The following is a 25278-nucleotide window of genomic DNA, read 5'->3' on the forward strand; positions in this document are numbered from 1 at the left end:
ATCGAGCGGCTGGTGCCCCAGTGGGAGATCATCTTTCCTGGGGCCAGGCGGTCGCGCGCTCCGCGCTCGCCTCGCGGCGGGAGTGGAAGAAGCCTCTTCCCTCAACAAACATGGCCGCCGCGCTAGCGTCAGCCCCGCTCTGGAGGCCGCGCTGCCGCCTGGGAATAGCGGGCTCGGCGTCACCCGGCGCGGGGCCACGTGACGCGGGAAAAACCCGAGGCGGCGGGGCTGGCGCAGGCGGAGCTCGCGCCAGCGGAGCAGCAGTTGAGGCCCGAGTGGGGTAGGGGCTGCCCAGTGAGGTTACTCGGCGGGTCCCGGTCTCGCGCGCACGTGCCCGCCTGCTCGCGCTCGCAGTCTTGGGCGCTGACGGTGAGGAGTCGGGGAACGGGCGAGGGGGTGGGGGAGCCGGGCGCCTCTTCCGAGGCCGGGAGGGGGTTGGGCCGGGTCGGCGGGTCGGGTGGCGGGCGCCGAGCCGCCGAGCGCTCTCCGCCCGCGCCTCCGTCCCGGCGCTGGCCGTGGGGCCTCTTGGAGCCCGAGCCTGCCCGACGGGGCCAGCGGTGCAGGTGGACCGAGCAGGGCCGGATGCCCGCCCGGAAGGCCCCGCCGACCTCAGGCCCGCCCGCCCGGGCCGCCGCGGGCTGCTCCGTGGAGTTTTATCTTCGGGCGTTTTCCTCGGAGTGGGTGCGGGAGCCGAGTTGGTGGGCGCCTTCGGTCTTTAGAAATGGGCTGGGTTGACGTCACATGCAGGTACGAGGCGGTCTGGATTCCTGGGCGTGTGTACCGTGTGCCCCTGGGAAATCACGAGGCAGCAGGTTGAAGGAGACCCACTCATGGAAGGTTAGCGTGGTCAATTGAGGAGAGAGTCTCCTGTTTTGGACAGTTTGTTCACCAGCTAGTCTGTGTGGATGCTTTTATTTTAATCATTTTTATCTTGACCCTTCCATTAAAATTTCTCGACAACTGAACAGTAAGGCTGCTTATAAGGGAATTCCTTATGTAGTAGGTTGCCAGCCCCCTGCGTTTTATCCTAACCCGGGATATACTGTGGATCCCATGACCTTCAAGCTGAAGAAATGAAGGCGCAAAGAGTGTTAGAACCCAGCGGACGTAAGGAGCAGTTCAGAAGTCTAGCTATCATCCTTTCCTTAGCTCTCAGAGGAGGGAGTCACTCCAGAATCAGACACACAGAATCCCAGGTTCATAGACCCGGCCTCCATAATCTTTGTGGTCCGAATGAAGTCTTAGAATCCTGAGTGAAGAATTGCTTGCGGTTGATTTGTTTCTTTTCATAGGAAAGACATAATGCTGTCAGCATGTCTGCACACTCCATGCTTTGTGAACGGATCGCCATAGCCAAGGAACTGATGAAGAGAGCAGAGTCACTCTCCAGGTCAAGAAAAGGTGGCATCGAAGGTAGTGCCAAGCTGTGCAGCAAACTGAAGGCAGAATTAAAATTCCTACAGAAGGTAGAAGCTGGGAAAGTAGCCATTAAGGAGTCCCATTTACAGAGCACTAACCTGACACACCTAAGAGCCATCGTGGAATCGGCAGAAAACCTGGAAGATGTGGTCAGCGTTCTCCATGTATTTGGTTACACAGACACCTTGGGCGAAAAGCAGACCCTTGTGGTGGATGTCGTTGCCAATGGTGGTCATACTTGGGTGAAAGCCATTGGCCGGAAGGCTGAAGCTCTGCATAACATTTGGCTGGGCCGGGGCCAGTATGGCGACAAAAGCATCGTTGAGCAGGCTGAAGACTTCCTCCAGGCCAGTCACCAGCAGCCGGTGCAGTACAGCAACCCTCACATCGTCTTCGCATTTTACAACAGTGTCTCCAGCCCCATGGCTGAGAAGCTGAAAGAAATGGGTGTATCTGTGAGGGGAGACATAGTAGCCGTGAACTCTCTGTTAGAGCCCCGTGAAGAGCTCCAGGCCAGCGAGAGCGAATCGGACGATGATGGCCCCGAACTTTTGCGGGTGACCAGAGTAGACCGAGAAAACATCCTAGCCAGTGTCGCATTTCCAACGGAGATCAAGGTTGACGTGTGCACAAGAGCCAACCTGGACATTACTACTTTAATCACATATGTATCCGCCCTCAGCTACGGAGGCTGCCGCTTTATCTTCAGAGAAAAAGTGCTCACCGAACAAGCAGAGCAAGAGAGGAAAGAGCAGGTTCTGCCACAGCTGGAGGCATTTATGAAGGACAAGGAGTTGTTTGCCTGCGAATCTGCTGTCAAGGACTTTCAGTCTATCCTAGATACCTTAGGAGGACCCGGGGAGAGAGAGCGGGCTGCTATGCTAATTAAGCGAATTAACGTGGTCCCAGACCAGCCTTCTGAGCGTGCCTTGAAACTAGTGTCCAGTTCAAAAATCAACAGCCGCTCATTAACGATTTTTGGGACAGGAGACACCCTAAAAGCCATCACAATGACTGCCAATAGTGGTTTTGTCAGAGCTGCCAACAACCAGGGTGTTAAGTTCAGTGTGTTTATTCATCAGCCCAGAGCACTCACTGAGAGCAAAGAGGCCCTAGCTACCCCCTTACCAAAAGACTGCACAACTGACAACCAACACTGATGATATCCTTTAAATACTGTCATGGGAGTAAGTTATTTATACCAAAGGCTGTGTCTTTCCATTCTTAATTGGAAAAAAAAAATGGTCTATAGTAAAAATAATGCTCTTTAATACTCTTTAGAGCTCTTAAACCAGTCAAGTTGACTGTCTAACTCATCTATAAGGTATATAACCTAAAGTAGGAAAAAAGCACATGAGGCAACCTTATTTATCAAACTGGCTACATTATAATTAGAACAGAAATACATCTATATAAGGCTTGTAGCTGTATCACAGGATTTTGATTTGTTTCATTCAGTAGGGCTACCACTCCCCTAATGGTAACCGCATCTCTTGGACTGTGGCTACGTGGCATCTTGCATTAAATATCTGGAGAAACCTCTGAAGCTTGTTTTTCATTGTATTGATTTAGCAATCGATATGGGTTGAGGCTGGGAGGTAGTAGTTTTCAATGAATTTTAGATTCCAAAGTTATGGCTGTTACTGAAAAGACACTTATTTGATTGCTATCTGTCAGGTGCAGTCTGGTGGTTACGTTTACAAAGAGGACATTAATATAGAAGGAAATAAAGGGAATTCTGATCATGGGAGTCCCATGAATCTCTTGATACACCATCGTGATAAGATAGACAACAGTCACACTACTACAAACCTAAGGTGTTTAAGGTTAAATATTTGTTTGAATATATTGAAAAAGAATTATATAAAATAATAGGCTTTACTTTTAAATATAAATGGCCCCCACATTAGCAGTATTTGGATTATGAATACTACTTTTCCCATTCCTTTTGCAAGTGGGAAGGGACAGCTGCATTATTACGTCTCTCTCGTGAAACAGTGGCACGAGATTCCATGCCTGTTTCATGACACAGTTGTAATTAAAAAGAAATTTTTATGTCCGTATTGTGCTAGGTGTTTCATGAATGTGCAGTGAGGACAAATTAGCAAAGTAGGTACGTATTCACATTTAAAAAATTGGGAATTGAGTCTTAAAGCTGAAGTATTAACTTGTGCTAAGTGTAGGAGCCATTATTAGAACGTGATTTTGTGTTCTCACAGCCTGGCCTTTCCACTGAGCCAGCCCCTCTTCTGTGAGTAGGGAAACTTCAATTTCCAGCCACAATGTTGAGAAGGTGGAACTTGATTGTCGGGGCCCATGAAATGAAATGCAAAATTAAGTGTATGGGGGGGGGCGTTTCTCCTGGGAGAGATTCTATTACTAACTCAACACATTTCCTAGGGGAAAAGGCTGTGATTGGGGCTCCAAGTTAGTGTGGAGAGGTAGATTTAACTTTCACTGGAGCAGAAATTGTCAAGTGTTAGAAATTGGGCTTAGGCCTTTTCAAGCACCTATTAAAGTACTAATTACTTGGTACTATTATGTACCAAGCATTATAACAGTTATTGGTATAAAAGATGACTAATTGCTCGTTGGTCTAAGGGATTCGTCGTCTGAAATGGAAGGAAACAATTGAAGTATAATTAATTTATTAAATTTTCTAAGAGTTACGTTTAAAAGACTGGGAACAGAGTAAGGGAGTAATTCGTGCTATGGGGACAGGAAGTCAGAGAGGCAGTGATCTCTGAGGGTTTGGGTGTGAGACTCAACAGGAAGTGTACAGGGAGTGGATTGGAAAGGTACAGAAGTGTGACTATGAGGGCCTGTTCAGAGACAGGGCTCATGTGGACAGTTTATAAAACTGGAAGTGAAGTAGAAAAGCAGGCAAAGTTCTCTGAAGAGTTTGGCATTAGAGAGCCATTGGCCATTTTTAAGAAAGGATGGGTCATGATCAAATCTCTTAGTAAAACAAAGACCTGTAGTATGGAGGAAGAATTAATGGAAGGAAAGATAGGATTATAATGATAGCTAGTACAATATGGTGGAAGGTAGTATATGCTGGGTGTGTTCAAGGCAGAATTGATGTGATACTCATTCATTTAATAAACATTTATCAAGTTCCTGTCATGTCAAACACAGTTTGCCATAGAGCAATATAGTTGCAGGTATCAAACAGGAAATATTACTGATACTAAAAGTGAAACCAAGCTGAATCACTTCCAAATGAGGGGCAAGGGTGGAGAATACATGTGGTCCATATAAGAGAAGACAAGTCAAAAGAATTCTCAAGGGAAGCATAAAAACCAGAAAGTACAACATAAGAGAGCTGTAAGACCAAGAAAGATATAAAACAGCTTTGGAGAAGCTATAATTTCCCTAATTATAGGGAAATATACAATAGCTAGATACTATTTTGATAAGTTTAGACATCTCAGTGAAACAGATGATATCCTTAGGAAATATGAGTTAAAACTGAGGAAGAACTAGAAAACCTATTTAACCCATAGTCCTTGAGAAGATTGTTCAAGTAGTTAATTAACGACCTCCAAAAAATGTCCAGGTCCAATTAACTTCTTTAGGTAAGTTTTTGCTTACGTTTAAATATCAAATAATCTCCTTGCTCTAAAAAATAAATAATGTGGGCAAACTGAATCTGACACATAAGTATCATGCCAATTCTGCCCTAAACAACTTCGGGTGATGAAAATGTTTTGGAACTATATGATAGAGATGGTAGTTACACAACATTACGAATGTACTAAAGCCACTGAATTTTTCGCTTTAAGTCAGTTAATTTTATGTTTTGTGGATTTCACCTCAGTTAAAAAAAAACAGTACCCCTAAGTGCGGTGGAAATAGTTAGCATGGTAAGATGTGATGTTCCATTTACTCGCCCTCCCCTCCCCCCAAATGAGAACTTGGGCTGCTCCTGCTTGAGGACAGGGTCCTGTGAAGGTGTGCAGCCTGGGAGCTGTATCTTAATTTGTGTAATTGCAAGCTGGTTGTCTCAGATCATTACTGTATTGGGAATTCATTTTGTGGAATATAAGCATGATTCTGATACTAAAACAAGATATCCTAAAAAAGAAAGCTGCCTGAAAATTTCAATCCCAGGCAAAGAACACCTCACCCTGTGGGAATCTTGTTTGCCAGAGGATAAAAGACAGAGACGATCCCCCCAACTTAAATATTAGGGACTTGGGGATTAATCTCCATGCTGCAATAAAATTGGAGGCAGGAGGCTTACTTTGAGGTAAATAGGTAACCCCAAGACTCCTCACTGCATGAAACCGGAATCTTGGAAAGGCTGGAGTCCCTGAGAAAAAGGATCTTGTAAACACTGCCCAGGGTGACAGCAAGGAAATGTGACTCCAGTGGCTCTGAGTGGAAGAAAAGGAGCCTGAGGGATGTCAAGTCCGGACTGTGCTCTGCTAGGAGCGTCATGGGGAAGGCCCAGGTGTGTGAAATTAGTATAAAAATGGATCCCAGGTAAGTACTATCGTTCAGATACCTCACAGAAACACTCATGGCATCATTCGTGACTTGTGGGACACTGCAGTTTCCCAAGCTTCACAGAGTCCAATGGAAATGAAGCTTTGCTTGGATGGGCTTTCAGTGAGACATTGTGAAATCATGTGAGGAAATCTTCCGCCGCCAGTGAGTCAGCAGCACAAAGTTCCTCAACAACTTAAGATCATAGTGAAATAATCTGATAAATAATATAAAGTAAATATGGAGGGTTTGACGTGTTCCCCACATATATTATTAAAAAAAAAAAAAAGAGGAATGAGTCAAAGAGGCAGATAGAGGCTAAAGTACCATCTGTGACAAAACACTGCGTGTAGCTAAGATGGAGGATGTGGTTTATATCTGCAGAAAGTGGGCTAAACCCCAGAATTCGGCAGATGCTACCCACCCAGGCACAAGTAGTGCTGGGCGTGTGATGGGAGAGCATGTCTGGTGCAGAGGACACCTCACTTGTGGGAAGCTTGTTCCCAAGAGGAAAAGGGCAGAGCTGAGCAGAGCATCCCAGGTGGTCCAATAAATGACTCTGTGTCCCCAGAAGGGGAGAAGGGCCAGGAGTGCACTGTGGGGAAGACCTCCCCCGACCTGGCATCGTGGAATCAGAAATCCGTCTCCATATAAATAAAAAATGTTTTAAGAAGGTAAAGTATAGAAACCATAAGGAGAGAATACAGGCAATAGGGAGTTCTAGTAATAGAAAAAGCCTCACTAAAATGAGAAGTTCAGAAAAAAACTTCAAAAACGTCAATCAGACAAAACTAAAGAAAAGATTCTGAACTGAAACATAGCTCTTAATAAATTTCCCAGAATGCAGCAAAGAAATAAAAGGATGGGAAATCCGAGAGGCTGAGACCTGGAGGACAAATAGTGAGGTCCACAAAGGTCACAGCAGACAGCAGGAGCCAGCACACTGCACCTGGTCCAAGTTCTCCCTGCCTTTGCCTGCCTGTCCTGTAGGGGCTGGAAGCAGCCACATCCTTGCTCTCTTAGCCTGAAATCCTTGCCAGTGAGACCCGGGGCAAGTCTGTTAGTTCTGCCTCCTCTTCCTTCCATCTTTTTCCTGATTTGACGTGGGCAATGGCCAGGCTTGCCCCGAGGAGGAATGCTAGCTAGTGCGCCAAGGAAACAGTAGAGTCGGGGAAATCACCATTTTGTGACAGAATAAATGATTTTATAAGGATGAGAGGAAGGCCGAGGGAACGTCACAGACTCTGGTGCTGACGTCAGCTTCCCTCAGGACTTCTTGCTGAGAGAAAATATAAAACCCCGATTTATTTAAGCCACTGGAGTTGGCTTTTCCTTTCGTGTATTAGGAAATATTTCTAACTGCCATTATGGTTTTTTGTCCCCAAAAGGAAGAATAGACAAAATGGGAGAGAAGCAATAAATACAGTTTTCAAATGTACAGAAAAACAATTAGAGTATGAGCATTCATATACCCATCACCTCAGTTAAACAGGCGTTATTATTTTGCCCTATTTAAGTTTTTCTTTTGCTGAAATATTTTAAAATAAATTACAGACACCATGATGTTTTTACCTATACCTCCCTCAGTATTCAGTTCCAGAAAGAACATTTTTTTGCACAACCATGATTCCATGAGCACACCTAAGAAAATTAGCAATAATTCTGAACATCACCTAATGCCCAGTTCATATTCTGATGTCAGGGGTTCTGTCTAACCAGGATCCAGTTAAACACTAGGCATTACTTTTGGCTTTAATATTTCATAATTCTATTTTGCTTTAACACATAATCTAACTCTTTCATGACTTTGGCTTTTGAAGATACCAGGACTGTTGTCTTACAGGATATCCTATATTCTTGATTTATCTAATTGTTTCTGGTGGTAAATTTTATTTCCTGTAAACTGGAAATGAGATCTAAAAGCTGGATTAAATATTTTATAGGTGATACTGTATTCTTCATTTGCATTACACCAGGGGTCATATCATATCTGGTTGTTCCACTGTTAGTAATGTTAAGTATTGTCCCTTTGAATAAAGTGGTGACAGCCAGAACTTTCCATTGTAAAGTGATGTTTTTCCCCTTGGGACTAGTAAATTAACTATGAAATAATACTTTTGCACTGTGTGAATATTCAGTTCCCCATTGTCCTTTCACCTAATGATTTTAGCATGTATTAATCATTATAACCTTGAATCAGTTATTTCGTTCAGAGTGACAAAATGGTGATTTTCCCACTTCTACCATTTCCTTTACACTTATTAGGTATCATTCTTCTATAAGGGTCCCGAAAATCTTTCCCTATGAGCTGGGGCCATTTGGTTGCTCTGAAATATAGTTTCTTCTTGAATGTCAGGGTATCCTTAATTCCTTTTCTCTAATTAATGGTTTTCAGAGTATGGGATTGGTATAATAGTCACCTTCAATAACAGCAATGAAATTTTTGGAGGGAGATTCTATTTTGTGAGTACCATATTGGACTCATGAATTATTATATATTTAAATGTGCCCAAATCAATTACACTTCTTTTTTGTTATAATAATTTATTTCATTTTATTTTATTTTTTACTAATGATACCGAAAATTGGCCTCTGTATGCCAGCACCAAATTGAATCTCGGAGACAGAGTTTGGATGAAGTAGAAAGGAATAACTTTATTGCTTTTCCAGGCAAAGGCGGGCTAATGCCCTCAAAACAGTGTGTCCCAAGCCAGGGGGGTTTGTGGGGAGTATTATAGTCAAGGAGCAGGGCTGCTGATAAGGATCAGGGTGCTTGCAAGGCCTGCATTCCTTCAATCCAGAGGTCATCTGGCTTCAGGTGGTTTTGTGATGGGCTTCTGTGACCTTCTCTCTGGAATGAAGAATGCTTCATTAAGTAGGTAACATCTTCCATTTGGTGGGGGGTTTAGTTCTGCAGAAGAGCTCAAAGATAGTGTTAGGTATCCATGAGGTAGTGTTAGGTATTCCTTGAGGAGGAACCAGGACCCTGTCCCAAAGGTATCCTTGAGGTAATGTTAGGTATCCCTTGAGGAGGAACCAGGACCCTGTCCCAAAAGTATCCTTGAGGTAGTGTTAGGTATCCCTTGAGGAGGAACCAGGACCCTGTCCCAAAGGTATCCTTGAGGTAGTGTTAGGTATCCCTTGAGGAGGAACCAGGACCCTGTCCCAAAGGTATTCTTGAGGTAGTGTTAGGTATCCCTTGACGAGGAACCAGGACCCTGCCCCAAGGCTGCACTCTTGTTTCTTGACTGCTCCTCCCTTGTCTCCTCAACCCCTCACTACTCTGATTGACAACTATTTGAACCTGCCCTTTGGAACTCAGGGAAGGTCATGAAGGCTGAGGGAAGCCTACTTCATACAAATAAGAAACAGGGGACGTGGAAAGACTTGTGCAGGGGATATGGAAAGACTTTTGTGCCCAGGAGCCCCACAGGCTCCTGATCAGTTTCACTAAGACTTTATGTTTTTTTAGAGAAATTTTAGGTTCACAGCAAAATTGAGAGGGTAAAGATACAGAGATCAATAAAGTACAGAGATTTCCCATAGCTGGCTGACCCTTGAACAATGCAGGGGTTTGGGTGCTGAGCCCCAAGCAATCAAAAATCCACGTATAACTTTATAGTCAGCACTCTGTATAGGCAGTTCCACATCCAAGGATTCAAGCGATTGCAGATCGTGTAGTACTTCAGTTCCTATTTATTGAAAAAAATCTGCATATAAGTGGACCCGTGCAGTTCAAACCTGTGTTGTTCAAGGATTAACATACTCTCTGACCTCCATATGCACAGCCCCCCCATTATCATCCCCCACCAGTGTGGTACATCTGCTACAATTAATGAACCTACAGTGACGTGTCATAATCGCCCAAAGTCCATAGTTCATGTTACTGTTCACTCTTGGTGTTGCACACTTTATGGGTTTGGACAAATGTATCATGACATGTATTCATCATTATGGTATCAAAGAGTGTTTTCAGTGCCCTAAAAATCCTCTGTGCCTCACCTATTCATTCCTCCTTCCAACCTCCCCCAAACTCTTGGCAACCATTGATCTTTTTACTGCTTACATAGCTTTGCCTTTTCCAGAATGTTATATAATTGGAATCATCCAGGCTTTTCAGACTGGCTCCTTTCACATAGTATTAGGCATATAAGGTTCCTCCCTGTCTTTTCATGAGTTGATAGCGGGTTTCTTTTCAGTGCTGAATAATATTCCATTGTCTGGATATACCACAGTTTATCCATTCATCTAGAGGAGGCCCTCTTCATTGCTTACCACTTTTGGCAATTATGAACTGAGCTGCTATAAACATCCATGTGTGGGTTTTTGTATGGACATAAATTTTCAACTCTTTTTGGCAAATACCAAAGAGTGTGATTGGTTCTCCCTTCAGGTCCATTAATATTTGCTTTGTATGTTTAGGTGACCCTATGTTGGGTGCATAAATATTTGCAAATGTCATATCCTCTTGATATAATTATCATTATATAATGATTTTCTTTGTGTCTTTTTACAGTCTTTGGCTTAAAGTTTATTTTGTCTTTTATGAGTATAGCTACCCTTGCTTTCTTTCATTTCCATTGGCATGGAATATATTTTTCCATGTCTTTACTTTCATTCTCTGTGTGTACTTAAAGCTGAACTGTGTCTCCTGTAGACAGCAAATAGTTTGGTCTCGATTTTCTGTTTGTTTGCTTTTATCCATTCAGCCACTGTATATATTTTAATTGGAGAATTTAGTACATTTATATTTAAAGTAATTATTATTAGGTATGGACTTAACTATTTCCATTTTGTTAATTTTTCTGACTGTAATTCCTTTTTCCTTCTTTCTTTGCTCTCTTCCTTTGTGATTGGTTGATTTTCTGTAGTAGTGTGCTTAGATTCCTTTCTCTTTATCATTTGTGTATCTAGTCTAGGTTTTTGCTTTGTGAATACTACACTGTTTTGATCACTGTAGCTTTTTTTTTTTTTGCAGTACGTGGGCCTCTCACTGTTGTGGCCTCTCCCATTGCGGAGCACAGGCTCCAGATGCGCAGGCTCAGCAGCCATGGCTCACGGGCCTAGCCACTCCACGGCATGTGGGATCTTCCTGACCCGGGTCACGAACCTGTGTCCCCTGCATCGGCAGGCAAACTCTCAACCACTGCGCCACCAGGGAAGCCCTACTGTAGCTTTATAATAAGTGTTGAAGTCAGGTAGTTTCAGTCCTCCAACTTTATTCTTCTTTAATATTTTGTTGTCTATTCTAGATCTTTTGCCTCTCTATATAAACTTTAGAATTGATTGTTGATATATGCAAAATAACTTGCTGGAATTTTGAATGAGATTGCATTAAATCTATAGATCAAGTTGAGATAAACTGATACCTTGACAATATTGAGTCTTCCTATCTATAAATATGGAACATCCCTCCATTTATTTAGATCTTTGATTTCATTCGTCAGTTTTGTAGTTTTCCTCATATAGATCTTATGCATATTTTGTTAGATTTATACCTGAGTATTTAATTTTGGTGGGTGCTAATGTAAATGGTATTGTTTTTAATTTCAAATTCTACTTGTTCATTGATGATATATAAGAAAGTGAATGACTTTTGTATATTAAAGTGTATCCTGACGTCTTGCTATAATCATTTATTATTTCCAGGAGATTTTTTTTTTTTTTTTTTTTGCTAATCCTTTCAAATATTCTACATAGATGATCATGTCATCTGAGAAACAGGACAGTTTTATTTCTTCCTTCCCAGTCTGTATACCTTTTATTACCTTTTCTTATTTTATTGCATGAGCTAGGACTTCCAGTATGACATTGAAAAGAAGAGGATATATCCTTGGCTTGTTCCTGATCTTAGTGGGAACATTTTGAGTTTCTCATTATTAACTATGATGTTTGCTGTGGGAGTTTTTGGCTATTCTTTATCAAGTTGAGAAAGCTTCCCTCTGTTCCTAGTTTACTGAGAGTTTTTATCATAAATGGGTGTTAGATTTTGTTAAATGCTTTTTCTGCACTTATTGATATAACCATGTGATTTTTCTTTTTTAGTGTATTTATAGATTATATTAATTGATTTTTGAATGGTGAACAAGCCTTGCACACCTGGGATAAATCCCACTTGGTCATTGTGTGTAATTCTTTTTAGATGTTGTTGGACTCAATTTGCTAATTTTTTTGAGGATATTTGCATTTGTGTTCATGAGAAATATTGGTTTGCGGTTTTCCTTATAATGTCTTTGTCTTTGTTTGGTATTAGGATAAAGGTGGCCTCATATAATGAGTTAGGAATTGTTCCATCTGCTTCTATCCTCTGAAAGACTGTAGAGAATTAGCATAATTTCTTCTGTCAGTGTTTGATAGAATTCACCAGTAAACCCATCTGGGGTGGGTGTTTTCTGTTTTGGAAGGTTATTAATTCTTGAAGCAATTTATTTTATATACATATGCCTATACATGTTATCTGTTCTTCTTGTGAGAATTTTGACAGATTGTATCTTTCAAGGAATACTCTATTTCATTTAGGTTATCACATTTGTGCCATAGAGTTGTTCACTGTGTTTATTTCTTACCTTTATGTCCATGGGTTCTGTAGTAATGTCTCCTCTTTCATCTCTGATATTAATTTGTGAACTCCTCCATTTTTTCTTAGTTAACCTGGCTAGAGGGATTGATTTTGTTGACCTTTTCAAAGAATCAGATTTTGGTTTTACTGATTTTTCTCTGTTGATTTCCTGTTTTCACTGTCATTGATTTCTGCTCTATTCTTATTTTTATTATTCTTTTTTAAATAGAAATTTAAATTTTGAGATCATTATAGATTCATGTGCTGTTGTAAGAAATAATACAGACAGAATCCATGTACCCTTTACACAGTTCCCCCAATACTGTGGTAACATCTTGCAAAACTATAGTACAATAGCATAGTAAAATATAGAACATATTCATCACCACAGGATTTCTCATGATGCCCTCTTATTATGCTTTTTGATGCTTAAGTTGTTCAAACTTTGGCCAGTAGGAACCCTTTTGACTTCCCTGTGTCTTTTTGATGTAATTACATTATCTTCATTTTCTTGCTTTCTGGCAAAACGAGATGTCTCAAAATTACCTGTACTATTTTACCAGAGACCTGGAATCAGCTGTTTCTTCAAGGAACCTTTAATAACCAATGGCATTTCAAAACAATATTCTGATGGCCAGGGCATCATTTATCCTGGGCACTTTCAAAGCATAAAGATGAAAATGTTTACATATTTCAAAGTAATTATATTGATGTCATCAAATTAAATCAACATTATAAGATTTTACTTAATATTAATTTCAAACTCTTTTCTCCTGCTCTGAAGATCTTTTCTTCCTAACAAGATTGCGTATTTGACTTATGCTACAATATACATTAAAAATTTCAAAATTCTATTATTACTGATTATAATAAAGTCACTAAATAAATGTGAATATTTCTTTGTAGTTCTTGTCCTTATAGCCTATTAAAGAGATATGGTTAAAGTACTGTTGTAAAGTCATGTAACTATTTTTTTTCCTTGCAGTGTTATGTTACTAATTACATATCTAGTTAGGTTCACTAGTATCAGTTTACTATTGATTTTAGAGTTTTAAAAATTAATTTTATTCTTTAAAATATGTAAACTTATGTGGTTCAAAAGTGAAAACTATATAAATGTGTCATCAGAAAAATATTGTTTCTATCTCTTTCTCTCACATCATTTCCCTCCACCCCAATAGAAACCCATTTTTATTCATTTCATGTTTTTTTCCTTCCTTCATTCCTTCCTCCTCTTCTTCCTTGTCTCCCCTGTCCTCTCCCCTCAGTTCTCCTCCCCTTCCCCTCCCCTCCTTTCCATCCTTTCTCCCCTCTCTCCCTCCTTCTGCTATTTGCCTCTTGTTATTTTATTTTTTTAGCTTGAAATGATATAATCTGTTTCCCAACACTTATTTACAAGTAAATCAAGGAACTAATCATACTTTTTCCTTTCTTTTTTTCTCCTTTTTAAGTTGTGCCGTTTTTACTTTGTCAGATGGTTTAATGTCTACATACTGTTCTTTCACCCTTATTCTCACCTTTGTTTTAGTCTTAGATCTTCAGTTAAATATATTTAATGCTCACTACTAATTTCCTTTTACCAGTTTTTCCAAGTATGAGCTTCCTCAAAAGGAGCTCATGGGTCATATCCCCTGAGTTTTTGCATGTTCAAAACTATTTTTCTGTAGCTTTGATATGTGAAGGAAGGTTGCTTGGATATAAAAGCCTCATTTCACACTTTCTTTTCTTGTTTTATTGTAGGTGTTTCTCCATTATATTCCTGCGGTAAATGTTACTGTCAAGAAACCTGATGCCAACTTGATTTTCTTCCTTTGGTAAGTGATTTGGTCATTTTCCCTGGAGGTTCAGAAGATTTTTTTCTATAAATTATAATAATTTCTTTGGTTATGACTTGGAGTCTGTTTTCATATATGTGCTATACCTTTTTAATATGTAGATTCGGTACTTCTATTTTTCAGGAAAGCTTTCTTAAATTATAGTTTTACGTATTCTAGTTCTTGTATTTCATTTTTCTTCTTCAGGTATTCTACTTATATTTGTGTTAGATTTGATTTGCATTCTTTTATCTCTGCTGTTTTCTTGGCTTTTCTCATTCCTACTTGTGATTTCTATTTGTGATGTCCCTTATGACATTTTTTTGGTCATCCTATTCTCCCTTAGGCACCTAGTAATTTAATCTTTATTTCTGAGATGTTTTGTCTTTTATCTCAAATTCTTAACCGAATTAGGTCAGTTCTTATTTTCATCTTATTCTTTATCTGTTTTCTGAGATGTTGTTTAATACCTCCAATTGCTTATTTAATTATTCTTTCCAATCAGAAACATTACCCTTAGAAGTAACCATTATTCTGACCTGGATAGGTCTTATTTGTTTTGCATTCTATATAATGGAGTAATACATTATGTAGTCTTCTGTTTCTGCCTCTGTTACTCAATATTTTCTCCTCAGGATTCACTAATATTGTTGCGTGTAGTAGTAGTTATCTTTCATTTCTCTAGGGCTCTATTGTATGGACACAAGACTTACTTTCATTGTAATACTGATGAAAATTTGTTGTTTCTAGCCTTTAGTTATTATGCATAAAGTTGCTATGAATGTTGTTTTATGTGTATTTTATAGGACATATGCACTCATTTCTATTAGGTATATACCTAGAAGAGGAATTGCTGGGTTGCAGAGCATATGCATGTTTAGTTTTGCAAAGTACCATCAAGCATTTTTCCAAAGTGGTTATACACATTGACACTATTAGAAACAATGTAAGTGTCTTAATTATACCACATTACTATCAAGCACCCAGTATTTTCAGTCTTTTTGTCTTAGCCATTCTACTGAATGGAAAGTGTTAGCTCATTGGACTTTTAATTTGTAATTCTTCTTACTGATGACATTGAGCGACTTTTGTGCTTAATTTTGGCCACTTTAATATTCTTCTATGGTAAAGTTCAAGTGTTTTGCCTATCATTTAATTGGCTTGTCTGTGTCTCCTTATTAATTTGTAGGAATTCTTTATATATTCTGAATATGAGTCTGTTGTTAAAGCATGTATTGCACATATCAACCCTCATTCTGTGGTTTTCTTTTTCACTGTCTTGTGGTGGTGTTTCATGAATGCATGTTCTGTTAATGATGTCCAATTTAATTATATTTTATTTTTTATTAGTAGTTTTTGTTGCATGCTTAAGAAATATTTGCCTACTCTTATGACGATGTTCTCCTGTATTATTCTCCTATATTTATTTTATAAGTTGCCTCAACTTTTATATTTAGGTTGGTATAAGGTAGGGGGTCAAGGTTTGTTTGTTTTTTCTGTATAGCTGTCCAACTGACCCAGCCCCATGTACCTTTTCCCACTGAATTGCAGTGGAGTTTTTCCCTCACAAATGAGATGCAGGAGACTTGTGCATCTGTTCTGAACTCTTATTTCTATTATATTGGTCTCTTTGTGTATTATAGTAACAGTACTGCATTGTCTTAGTATCTGTGGTTTTTTAGTATGTTTTATATCTAGTGGATTAAATGCACTAGCTTTGTTCTACTTCTTCCGTATTTCCTTGGGCATTTTAGGTCCTTTGCACTTCCATATAAATCTTAGATTCAGCTTATCCATTTCTACCCAGCTCCCCAACAAAAAAGAAAAACGATTAGGATTTTATTGGAATTGCCCTGAATTTATAAATAAATTTTCGGAGAACCGATGTCTTAACAACATTGAACTTTCCAGTCAATGATTAGGGTACACCCTTCTATTTACTTAAGTCTATTAAAAAAATTCCCATTAATGCTTTGCAGTTTTCAGTGTAGACATTTTATACATCTTTCATGAGATTATTTAGAGATATGTATGTTTTGATGCTATGGTAAATGGTAATTCTAAATTTTATTTTCTGCTTGTTTGTCACTCTCATATAGAAATACAACTGATTTTTGTATAGTGACCCAGGACCCTTGATAAATTTCTTAATTATCAATAGTCTGTTTGTAGGTTTATTTGAATTTTGCTCATTTGTCTCATTTATTGATTTTTCTCATTTATTTTGTTAATGTCATTAATTACATTGGCTTTCATATGTTAAACTAGTCCTTTATTTCTGGAATAACCCCCTTTTGGTCAAGATGTATTTTTTTTTTTTTTTTGCGGCACACGGGCTCAGTAGTTGTGGCTCATGGGCTCTAGAGTGCAGGCTCAGTAGTTGTGGTGCAGGGGCTTAGTTGCTCGCGGCATGTGTGATCGTCCTGGGCTCGAACCTGTGACCCCTGCATTGGCAGGTGGATTCTTAACCACTGTGCCACCAGGGAAGTCCCCCCACCCCAAATTTTTGTAAGTAATTTTTTCTCAAAACTGTATACACTAAGGAAAATAATTGTCCATAATCTAAAGATTAAGGATGGAATTCCTGAATGAGTTGTGTGTGTGTGTGTGTGTGTGTGTGTGTGTGTGTGTGTGTGTGTGGAGTGGGGACTAAAAGAGGGCAGAGGGCTGTGGTTCCTAAATCTCCAGCTCAGAAAAAAAAGGCAAGAGCCTCTGACACTTCTTATCCTGGGATATTTCACAGTGAATAAAGAAGGAAGAATTCTCAGCCAGTAGGACCCTTAGAAAATGAAAATGATGACAATAGTAATGATAATACTGGTAATACCAATATCGATATAACAAAAATGTCGTCTCTGGGCCTAATTTAATCACTTATGAAACAAAGAGAGTGAACTCAATAAATTATCTTTAACTTCAATTCTAGCTCCATTAGCTCCATTTTTTCCCCAGTTTTTCTTTCCTTTTTCCAAAAAAGACAAGTGTGGAGGTGGCTTAATGGTCTTACATAGGTCCCTGAGGATGTGCTAGTCGTTTCTGAGACCCTCTGGTGTGAAAGACAACTGTTCCCAGTGCCGAGAATGCAAAGGTGACACAAATTAGGCATAATGTGTAATTTATAAATTCCGGGCTGAATAAATCGGCATCAATTTGGTCATGAAGTCAGGATACTTAAGAATCGATTTGATACGTGGACATATTTTTGCAAATCTGGTGCAATGAAGAATGCTGGATAAAAAATGGACTTTGGAGATCATTTTTGCCCAACCCATCTCATCTCATAGGTAGAAACAGTTTTAGAGAAATGAAGGGAGGAACAGCTAGAATTCATGTTTGGTAATTACCAGCTCTTGCCACTGGGAGGCAGCACAAGGTAATGGTCAGACCTCACCTGGGAGGCAGGCAGGCCCTGATTTGATTCCTCATTTTGCTACTCTTGGCGTGAACCCTGAGCAAGTGACTTAACCTCACCAAGCTTTAGTTTCCTTATCTACAAAATAAGAATAGTATCTATTTTACAGGGTTGTTATGAGGATTAAAATGAAATAAGACACTGTATGGACAGCATTTAAAGCAGAATCTGACACATAATAAGGCCTAGTAACCAACAGTTCTTGCTAGTTGTCATACTTTTTGTATATTTTACATATGATTGCTTTGAATTTTCATGCTGATTATTTCTTTTTGGAATAATTTATACATTTATATTATATATACTACATATGCTACACACACACGTGTGTGTGCATGCACACACCCAAACTTTTGTAACCCTTTCTTTTGCATCATTCAACCCTTTATTACTTTGCACCTCAACTACGTTTCATTTTGAGAATTCCAATTCCTTCTGATTTTTGTTTGAATCCTAAAATAATTACTCCCCTTTCCTTAACTCCTGGTCATAATTCTGGCAATAATTCAGACATGGCAAGTAGAGGACCTTGGGAATGGCACTGCATGACCGCACAGCTTCCAGAACAGGGTAGGTATTGTTAGGGGATCCTAACAATTTTAATGAGGGTCATTTTCAGTGTCTGTGTTGAAGAGTACACGGACTTGGGATACCTTTCCTGTATGTCTGTGGGTCTTTGGGGGTGGGGAGCGTGGAGTCGGGGGGAAGTTGGGACTTTTGTGGCAGGAAAGTTGTATGTGGGTCAGGGGAGTTACAATGCTGATGGCGAACAATTCAAAGATGTACAACTGGATCTTGGTCTCCAGATTCAAGACTGTTCATCTACACGTGTGCAGCTTGCCATCTGCTAACTAAATTCTGAGTTTTACCTCTGCCCAACCACAGGGGAGTGCGTGGGTTAGATGGTGGTGGGAGAGGAGAGATGCCACACACATTAGAGTCACCCAGGTGGGGCAAGGGGAACTACACGGCATTCATTCCTAGAGATCTACTTCAGTTCTGATTGTAGGTAAAGTTCTGGCCTTTGTTTACCCTTTTTCCTTCTCACCTTAAATCCTTTTTTGAATCAAAGTGGTGATGCAAGTAAAATAAGCTCCTATTAAATGTCCTGTGATTTTAATAACCATCAATTTATTATTTAAAGTCATGTATGACAAAAAGGAGTGAACCATACAATGTCACTAGCAGAGCATTTTTGGACGTGACGCGTGATTCTGTGTTCCGTATTTTACCACGGAAAATGTGGAAGAAATGAAGCTATTTGGCAAGAGGCAGAATTTGGGAGGGGGGAGCCATCTCACAGTATTTATATTCTTTGTGTCATTTTCAGACTTGATGTCTCTGTCATCAGTTCTAGTTTGTTCCATTATTAATGCCACCATCTGGTGAGATTCTAGCCCTCTTGGCATTTCTTCTGTTGAAGATTCTCGTGATCCTAGTCTATAAAAGAAAAACAAATGGGCATAGTGTGAGTAAGGCCCAGAAAGTCAATTTACTTCTGCCCCCTAAAAGGGTGCCCATGCATTCTGTGTCCCTTTCTCTTTCAGTTTTGCACAATGTGTATTGGAGATAGGGAACATATATTCTGCCTGCATGATTTCTAGAACGTAGAACATTGTTTCAAAAGACAAAAATGTGACAGTAGAGCAAGGTTACAGCTCTAAAGAAAATTCTGCAGGAAGAAAATCAAACGGGAGAGGCTAATAAACCCTACTGATTTTTGAATTTCTGAGAACCGAGTGAGGTGATGGCTGGACCACAGCAGAGTGGTTGTTTTGTTTCCATATTTATCAAGGATGGTAGGGTGGGAGCCAAGCAGACTGGTGGATTGTAAAAGGTACATGAATGAAGAGGGAAAAACCGACACAAATAGGGTGATCAAAACAAATCTGGAATGTCAACCAGGAGTCCCTACCTAAAGTCAGGGAGCAGTGTGCTTAGAGGCAATGGAACTCCCAGGTGGGTCTGTTGGTGTTTCCTCAGTGGCACCGCTGGTCTCTGGGCAGCCATCATGTCATCCAGGTCGGTGACATTGCTGACGTCTGGTTCCTGGGCTGACGGGTCTCCTGGGGGAGAGGGCAGATGGTCCACCCGTGGTTGCTTCGTTTTCAGCTGGCTGCATCACCACAGTGTAATCACCTCTTGAGCCTTGGCTGGATGGAATAGTGCGTTCTCCCGTAAGCATGGGACTTAGGTCTCAGGTGGCAAAGTGCGAGATAACGCTGAAAAAGAACAATGACAACAGCAAGTGAAACATGACTCTCTGTTAGATTACTTTCTTCATTCAGTTGCATTTATCCCGTTCCTAAATCAAGGAAATTAAGTCAGAGAAAAGGGACAATGACAAGCTATTTTAGGAGAAGTCTGCTTTCACTAAAAATCACGCCTGACATAAAAAGATGCTCAACATTGCTAATTATTAGAGAAATGCAAATCAGAACTACAGCTTCAGCTCAAACCTGTCAGAATGGCTATCGTCTACAAATCATAAGTGCTGGAGAAGGTGTGGAGAAAAGGGGAGTCCTCCTGCACTGTTGGCGGGAATGTAATTGGTACAGCCACTATGGAGGATAGTATGGAGGTTCCTTAAAAAACTAACAATAAAGTTGCCATGTGATCCTGCAATCCCACTCCTGGGCATATACCTGGAAAAGATGAAAACTGTAATTCAAAAAGACACATGCACCTCAGTGGTCACTGCAGCTCTATTTACAATAGCCAAGAGACAGAAGCAACCTAAGCGTCCATCGACAGACGAATGGATGAAGAAGATGTATATACATAATGGAATATTTCTCAGCCAGAAAAAAAATGAAATATTGCCATGGGTGGACCTAGAGATTTATCATACTAAGTAAGTCAGACAGAGACAGACAAATATTACATGATTATCACTTATATGTGGAATCTAAAAAAAATGCAAATGAACCTATTTACAGAACAGAAACAGACTCACAGACATAGAAAACAAACTTATGTTTACCAAAGGGGAAAGGGAGGAGGGATAAATTAGGAGTATGGGATTAACAGACACACACTACTATATATAAATAGATAACGAACAAGGACCTACTGTATAGCACAGGGAACTATATTCAATATCTTGTAATAACCTGTAATGGAAAAGAATCTGAATATATATATAACTGAATCACTTTGCTGTACACTTGAAACTAACACAATATTGTAAATCAACTATAGTTCAATAATAAAAAAATAATCATGCTTGCATCACATGGTCCAGTTAATGCAAGCCCTCCTCCATTTCCTTTTATAAGAATTGCTCTTGGCCTCTAAATGTTGATACAAGTGATCAGATAACCAGGTCTGGAAAATAATAAATTTACAAAATTTGTACATTGTAAGGTATTTGTTATGTTAAATCAAGACAATGTCTTTCCATAAATACGGCACTTGTATTTGAATGTGTCCTGAGAGGGGAAATAATCTTTCCTATAACTAGAAATCAACAGAAATTCATGATAGTCAACCCAACATATTTAAATTTCAAGAAATTTCTTTTACCATGCTTGCTATTCCTTGCTCACATCTCTCCAAACAGTGGTTTAGATGACTGACGTGTTCTTTGCTTAGCCAGGGATGGGACAGTTGCAAGCCAGCAACACAGAGAATAAACTTTTCATTCAAGAAGAATCTTTTCATTAAGGAAGAAACAAAGTCATACTGAACAGATTTTCTTATCGATGAACTCCTAAGTCGGAAAGTATAGAAAAACATTTTTCAACTTCAGAATCATCATAGCAAAATACATGCTAAGATGTCTGGCTGCCAAAAGTCACCTACAGTATGAAAGCAACTGTGTTTTTAAGAACTCGAACGTGAATTCATTCGCTCTGAAAACGTCAGCTTCTCCAAAGGGTTTGCGGTGACTGGGAAAGAGAAAACTCAAATTCAAATTGGAAAGCAGCTCAATTCAGGTGCTGAGCTAGAAATAATATAGACATCAGGTGCGGGCTGGAGGGGTTGCTGCCCTGAGCTCTCCTGCTCCAGCATGATAATTAGTATTGTGTTTCATTCATAATGCCTGTGACTTCAGCCAGCTGCCGGCTGCAAACTGTCAGTTGCCATCTGCCTCTGAAAGGACTAAGCCACACACCGCTGCAGCTGCTGACCTTCAACACCCCCTGAAAGGGGCTCAGGGTGGAGCTCAGGAAGGAGGCACCCTGTGCTCCGGGAAAAACCGGCAGAACAGGCCTTTAGATAGTTAGATATTTTCAGGAGAGGAATTTTTTTGGGGGGTGGGGGGAGGTGTGAATCTTTTTTTAAAAAAATTTTTTATTGGAGTAGAGTTGATTTACAGTGTTGTGTTACTTGCTGCTGTACAGCGCGGTGAATCAGCTGTACTTGTACATATAGCCACTCTGTTTTAGATTCTTTTCCCATATAGGTTATCACAGAGCAGGAGAGGATTTTATGAGCCCAATTCTTGCATCTTCTCATATCTAGAAAAGCACTAAAATCATTCGCGGTGAATCTGTTCCTCGCGACCAGCAGCAAGCCTCTGTGAAAGCATGTGTGCGCGCCCCCCTTCACTAAGACCGTATATAACACTGACCTTCCCCCCTACCCCTTTGGAGCAGTTTCTCGGAGCTCTCTGAGATGCTGTCTCCGGGGCTATGGTCCTCATTTTGCCCCAAGTAAAACTTAACTCAGAACTCTCACGTTGTGCTTTTTCTTTTCAGTTGACACAGCCCAGGCAATCATTCATCACCCCCCTTTCCCGCCATCTTTCCTTAGTGAGGCATGGGGGAACCATCCCCAAATTTATCCTGTCCGAGAGCATGTGTCCAGCAGGCAGAGGTGTGTGGGAAATAGATGACGTGTGTCTTCTGAGCTACGCTCCATTCCTACTTCTTCCCTAAACGGCATATTGCTTCCAAAATCTAGTTCATAGTTGCTCCTGCCTTAGTTAGTACATTCCCAAGGCCACCTGGGGTCTGGACTGTTCCCAGCGCTCAGAGCATCTTCTCAGCTGCAGCGATCGGGCTCTCAGGACAGCAGGCTCACCTTCCTGGGTCCTTGTTGGACCTGGTCGCCTCTGTCACCCAAGTGGCCCAATGGCCCAGGCTCAGAGGCACACTGGGCCTTAAGACGTACAGTCCAGTGGGCAGAAATGGAAGATTTTACAGAAGGATGTAAAATAAGACCTTCTTAGTCTCACCCTCGAGGATATTCTCTGTCAACCATTTGGTTATACATCCCTGTAGATATTTTCATCTCAGACGCTGCATTATCATCGCAAAAGAGTGAAACTCTACTACGGACATTGCTTAGGAATTTGCTTCCCCCTCCCCCATTAAAATACATATAAATTGAGCATTAATCTTATCAGCTCCGAAAACCTGTCTTCAGGCATCCTAGACCAAAGGGCCAGTTTCTTCACAGGAGAAGAATGTTGGTTTGTTTCCTATAGAAATGTACCTTTTCCTTATTTATATATTTATTTATTTATTTCTGTAGGAATGTACCTTTTCCTTTCCAGAGATTTTTACCTTCATGCCAAGTGAAGACACTGTGTATCTGCCTTTTATTCTACAAGAACGAGGCCTAACCAAGGATAAAACAAGAGCCTTTCTAAAGACAAACCCCACTACCACCCTTAGAACCAGTGGGTGCCCATTTCTGAAAGCTTTATGAGTTCTCTTTCCTTGAAATTTTAGAATACCACTGAAGAAATAATTGTGGTCCAGTCTCAAAGTAGCAATCTATTTTCCGTAAAATTTGCAATATTAATAAATAAACTTTTGTGTGATCATTAATTATTTTTCACTTTACTAGACAGGAAGCAAAAACCCCAGACTGTCTGCTTTGTCACATACATGAAAAGAAATCCATAAGAATTCATTTAGAATGAATTTAGAACCATTGTTCCACCGAAGTAATTTTTGGTTTCCTTGATGAAGCTTTTGTTATCTGTTCAACCAAATCGTTCTGTCCCTTAGCCTGTGAGATTGTTACTTGATCCTGTTGATTCTGTCAGAGAAAACCTTAGGAAGATTATTCAAGACATCGTTAAACAAACAAAAGGAAAGTCAAAAGGGCATGGAGACAGGCGCTGTGAAAAGGCTCACCAATTAGCCCTCTGGATTAGATATTCAGGAAATGTGAGTGAGGGAATTTGGTTTATGAGCACTTTATTTTTCCTTTGAAAGATGATTGTTGACATCCCCAGGTCCTAATGTACATCTGATCCCTCTACAGGATCTCAGTTGTTAGGGGATTTGTCTTGCTCTGTAGACATAATAGCAACCTTTTAACCCTTTGGTTGGAGATGTCCCTGCCATGACCAGCCCAGTGTGCTCTATTGAAAGGTTTCACATTTCTCTTTGCTCTAATCCCATCCTGCACCTGGGAAAATACATACCACCTACATCCCGGATCTCTCTACCAGCAGCTTTCCTATCACAATATTTTAGTAGGGCGTCTGAGGACCCAACAGCAGCTATGGATCTTCACCCGCCCATGAACCGGAGACTCTCATCATGTCTCACGGTCCCTCTGCATCACTGAGAGGAAACAGGAGCTGGGCTGATGTTCTGGGTGGGCCTCTTTTTAAAAAAATTTATTTAATTTATTTTTTTTTAAATTTATTTTATTGAAGTATAGTTGATTTACAATGTTCTGTTAATTTCTGCTGTACAGTATACATTCTTTTTCATATTCTTTTCCATTATGGTTTATCACGGGATATTGAATATAGTTCTCTGTGCCATACAGTAGGACCTTGTTGTTTATCCACTCTATATATAATAGTTTATACCTGAGCAGGCCTCTTTAAGATCTTCACCAGGGGGCTTCACCAGCCACCTCTCTGTCTTAGCTTCCGCAAACACCATGGCCAGCCCTAGTGCATCGCTGGTCTTAATGGGGACTCCTTTGTGTAATGCTGCCACTTTATTCCTTCAACTGCCCGTGACTTGGGGAAAGGAGACCAATAAATGTCTCCTCCAAGGACATTTCCCTCTCTCTAGTCTCTCCTTTTGCAGCTATCAAAGCGCCTCGTATCACATGATATGGTTGCCCTCTGTGGCTCTTCTGTGCTTTGAAGCGTTTTCCCAAAGCTTGTTGAGGGTACTGTCTGCTCCCAGCGCCTCAGATGGTTCCCTGGAACAGGTGTGGGATTCACAGCAACACACCAAGATGTTTAGTACGGTGGACTCAGTTTTCAGGTGAGGAAGCTGGGGCTCTGGGCGGGTAAGTGACAAACGCACAGCGACAGGGTCCTTGGTCCCGTGGCTAGACTAGGGACCAGCTCTCCTAATTCTCTTCTGCTCACTCCCGTTCTCACCATCTGCTGCAAACCCAGCTCTGCTGCAAACAGGTATAACCAGGCAGGATGGGAACCCTCGTGATTTTGAGTTAGAAACATACATACGCTTCAGAAATGATGAAAATGTGCATGTACCTTTCAATCAGGAAATTCACCAAGATGTTAAGACTTCACCAACCGACACTTCCTATTACTTGAGAGATCTATCTAGACAAGGGTTTGTTTTTCTAAGAATTAGCTAGATTTTTTTCCTACTACAGATAATCCCTGGAAAGATAACTTTTCTTCTGTC

At 40.5% G+C, this 25278-nt stretch overlaps 1 protein-coding gene across 3 annotated transcripts in view; it reads left to right on the forward strand.

The window, feature by feature from the left end:
- Positions 1-223: 223 nt before the first annotated feature.
- The window catches only part of CUNH7orf25 (chromosome unknown C7orf25 homolog), a 110752-nt gene continuing 85697 nt past the window's right edge, over positions 224-25278 (forward strand). For 2 of the 3 annotated variants that reach the window (XR_003795103.1, XR_003795102.1), the window contains exons 1-2: positions 224-369; positions 14210-14283. Coding sequence is in view for 1 of the 3 variants with exons in the window: in XM_029232992.1 (XP_029088825.1) it covers positions 1314-2579 (1266 nt within the window). In the remaining 2 variants the exon portion in view is untranslated. Of the gene's footprint in view, positions 370-1292; positions 2960-14209; positions 14284-25278 lie in introns of those variants that run through there. The other variant, XM_029232992.1, reaches the window with a different exon arrangement.

Source organism: Monodon monoceros, unplaced genomic scaffold (genome assembly GCF_005190385.1).
Source record: "Monodon monoceros isolate NGI ecotype Baffin Bay Population unplaced genomic scaffold, NGI_Narwhal_1 Super_Scaffold_2, whole genome shotgun sequence".
Classification (NCBI taxonomy): domain Eukaryota; kingdom Metazoa; phylum Chordata; class Mammalia; order Artiodactyla; family Monodontidae; genus Monodon; species Monodon monoceros.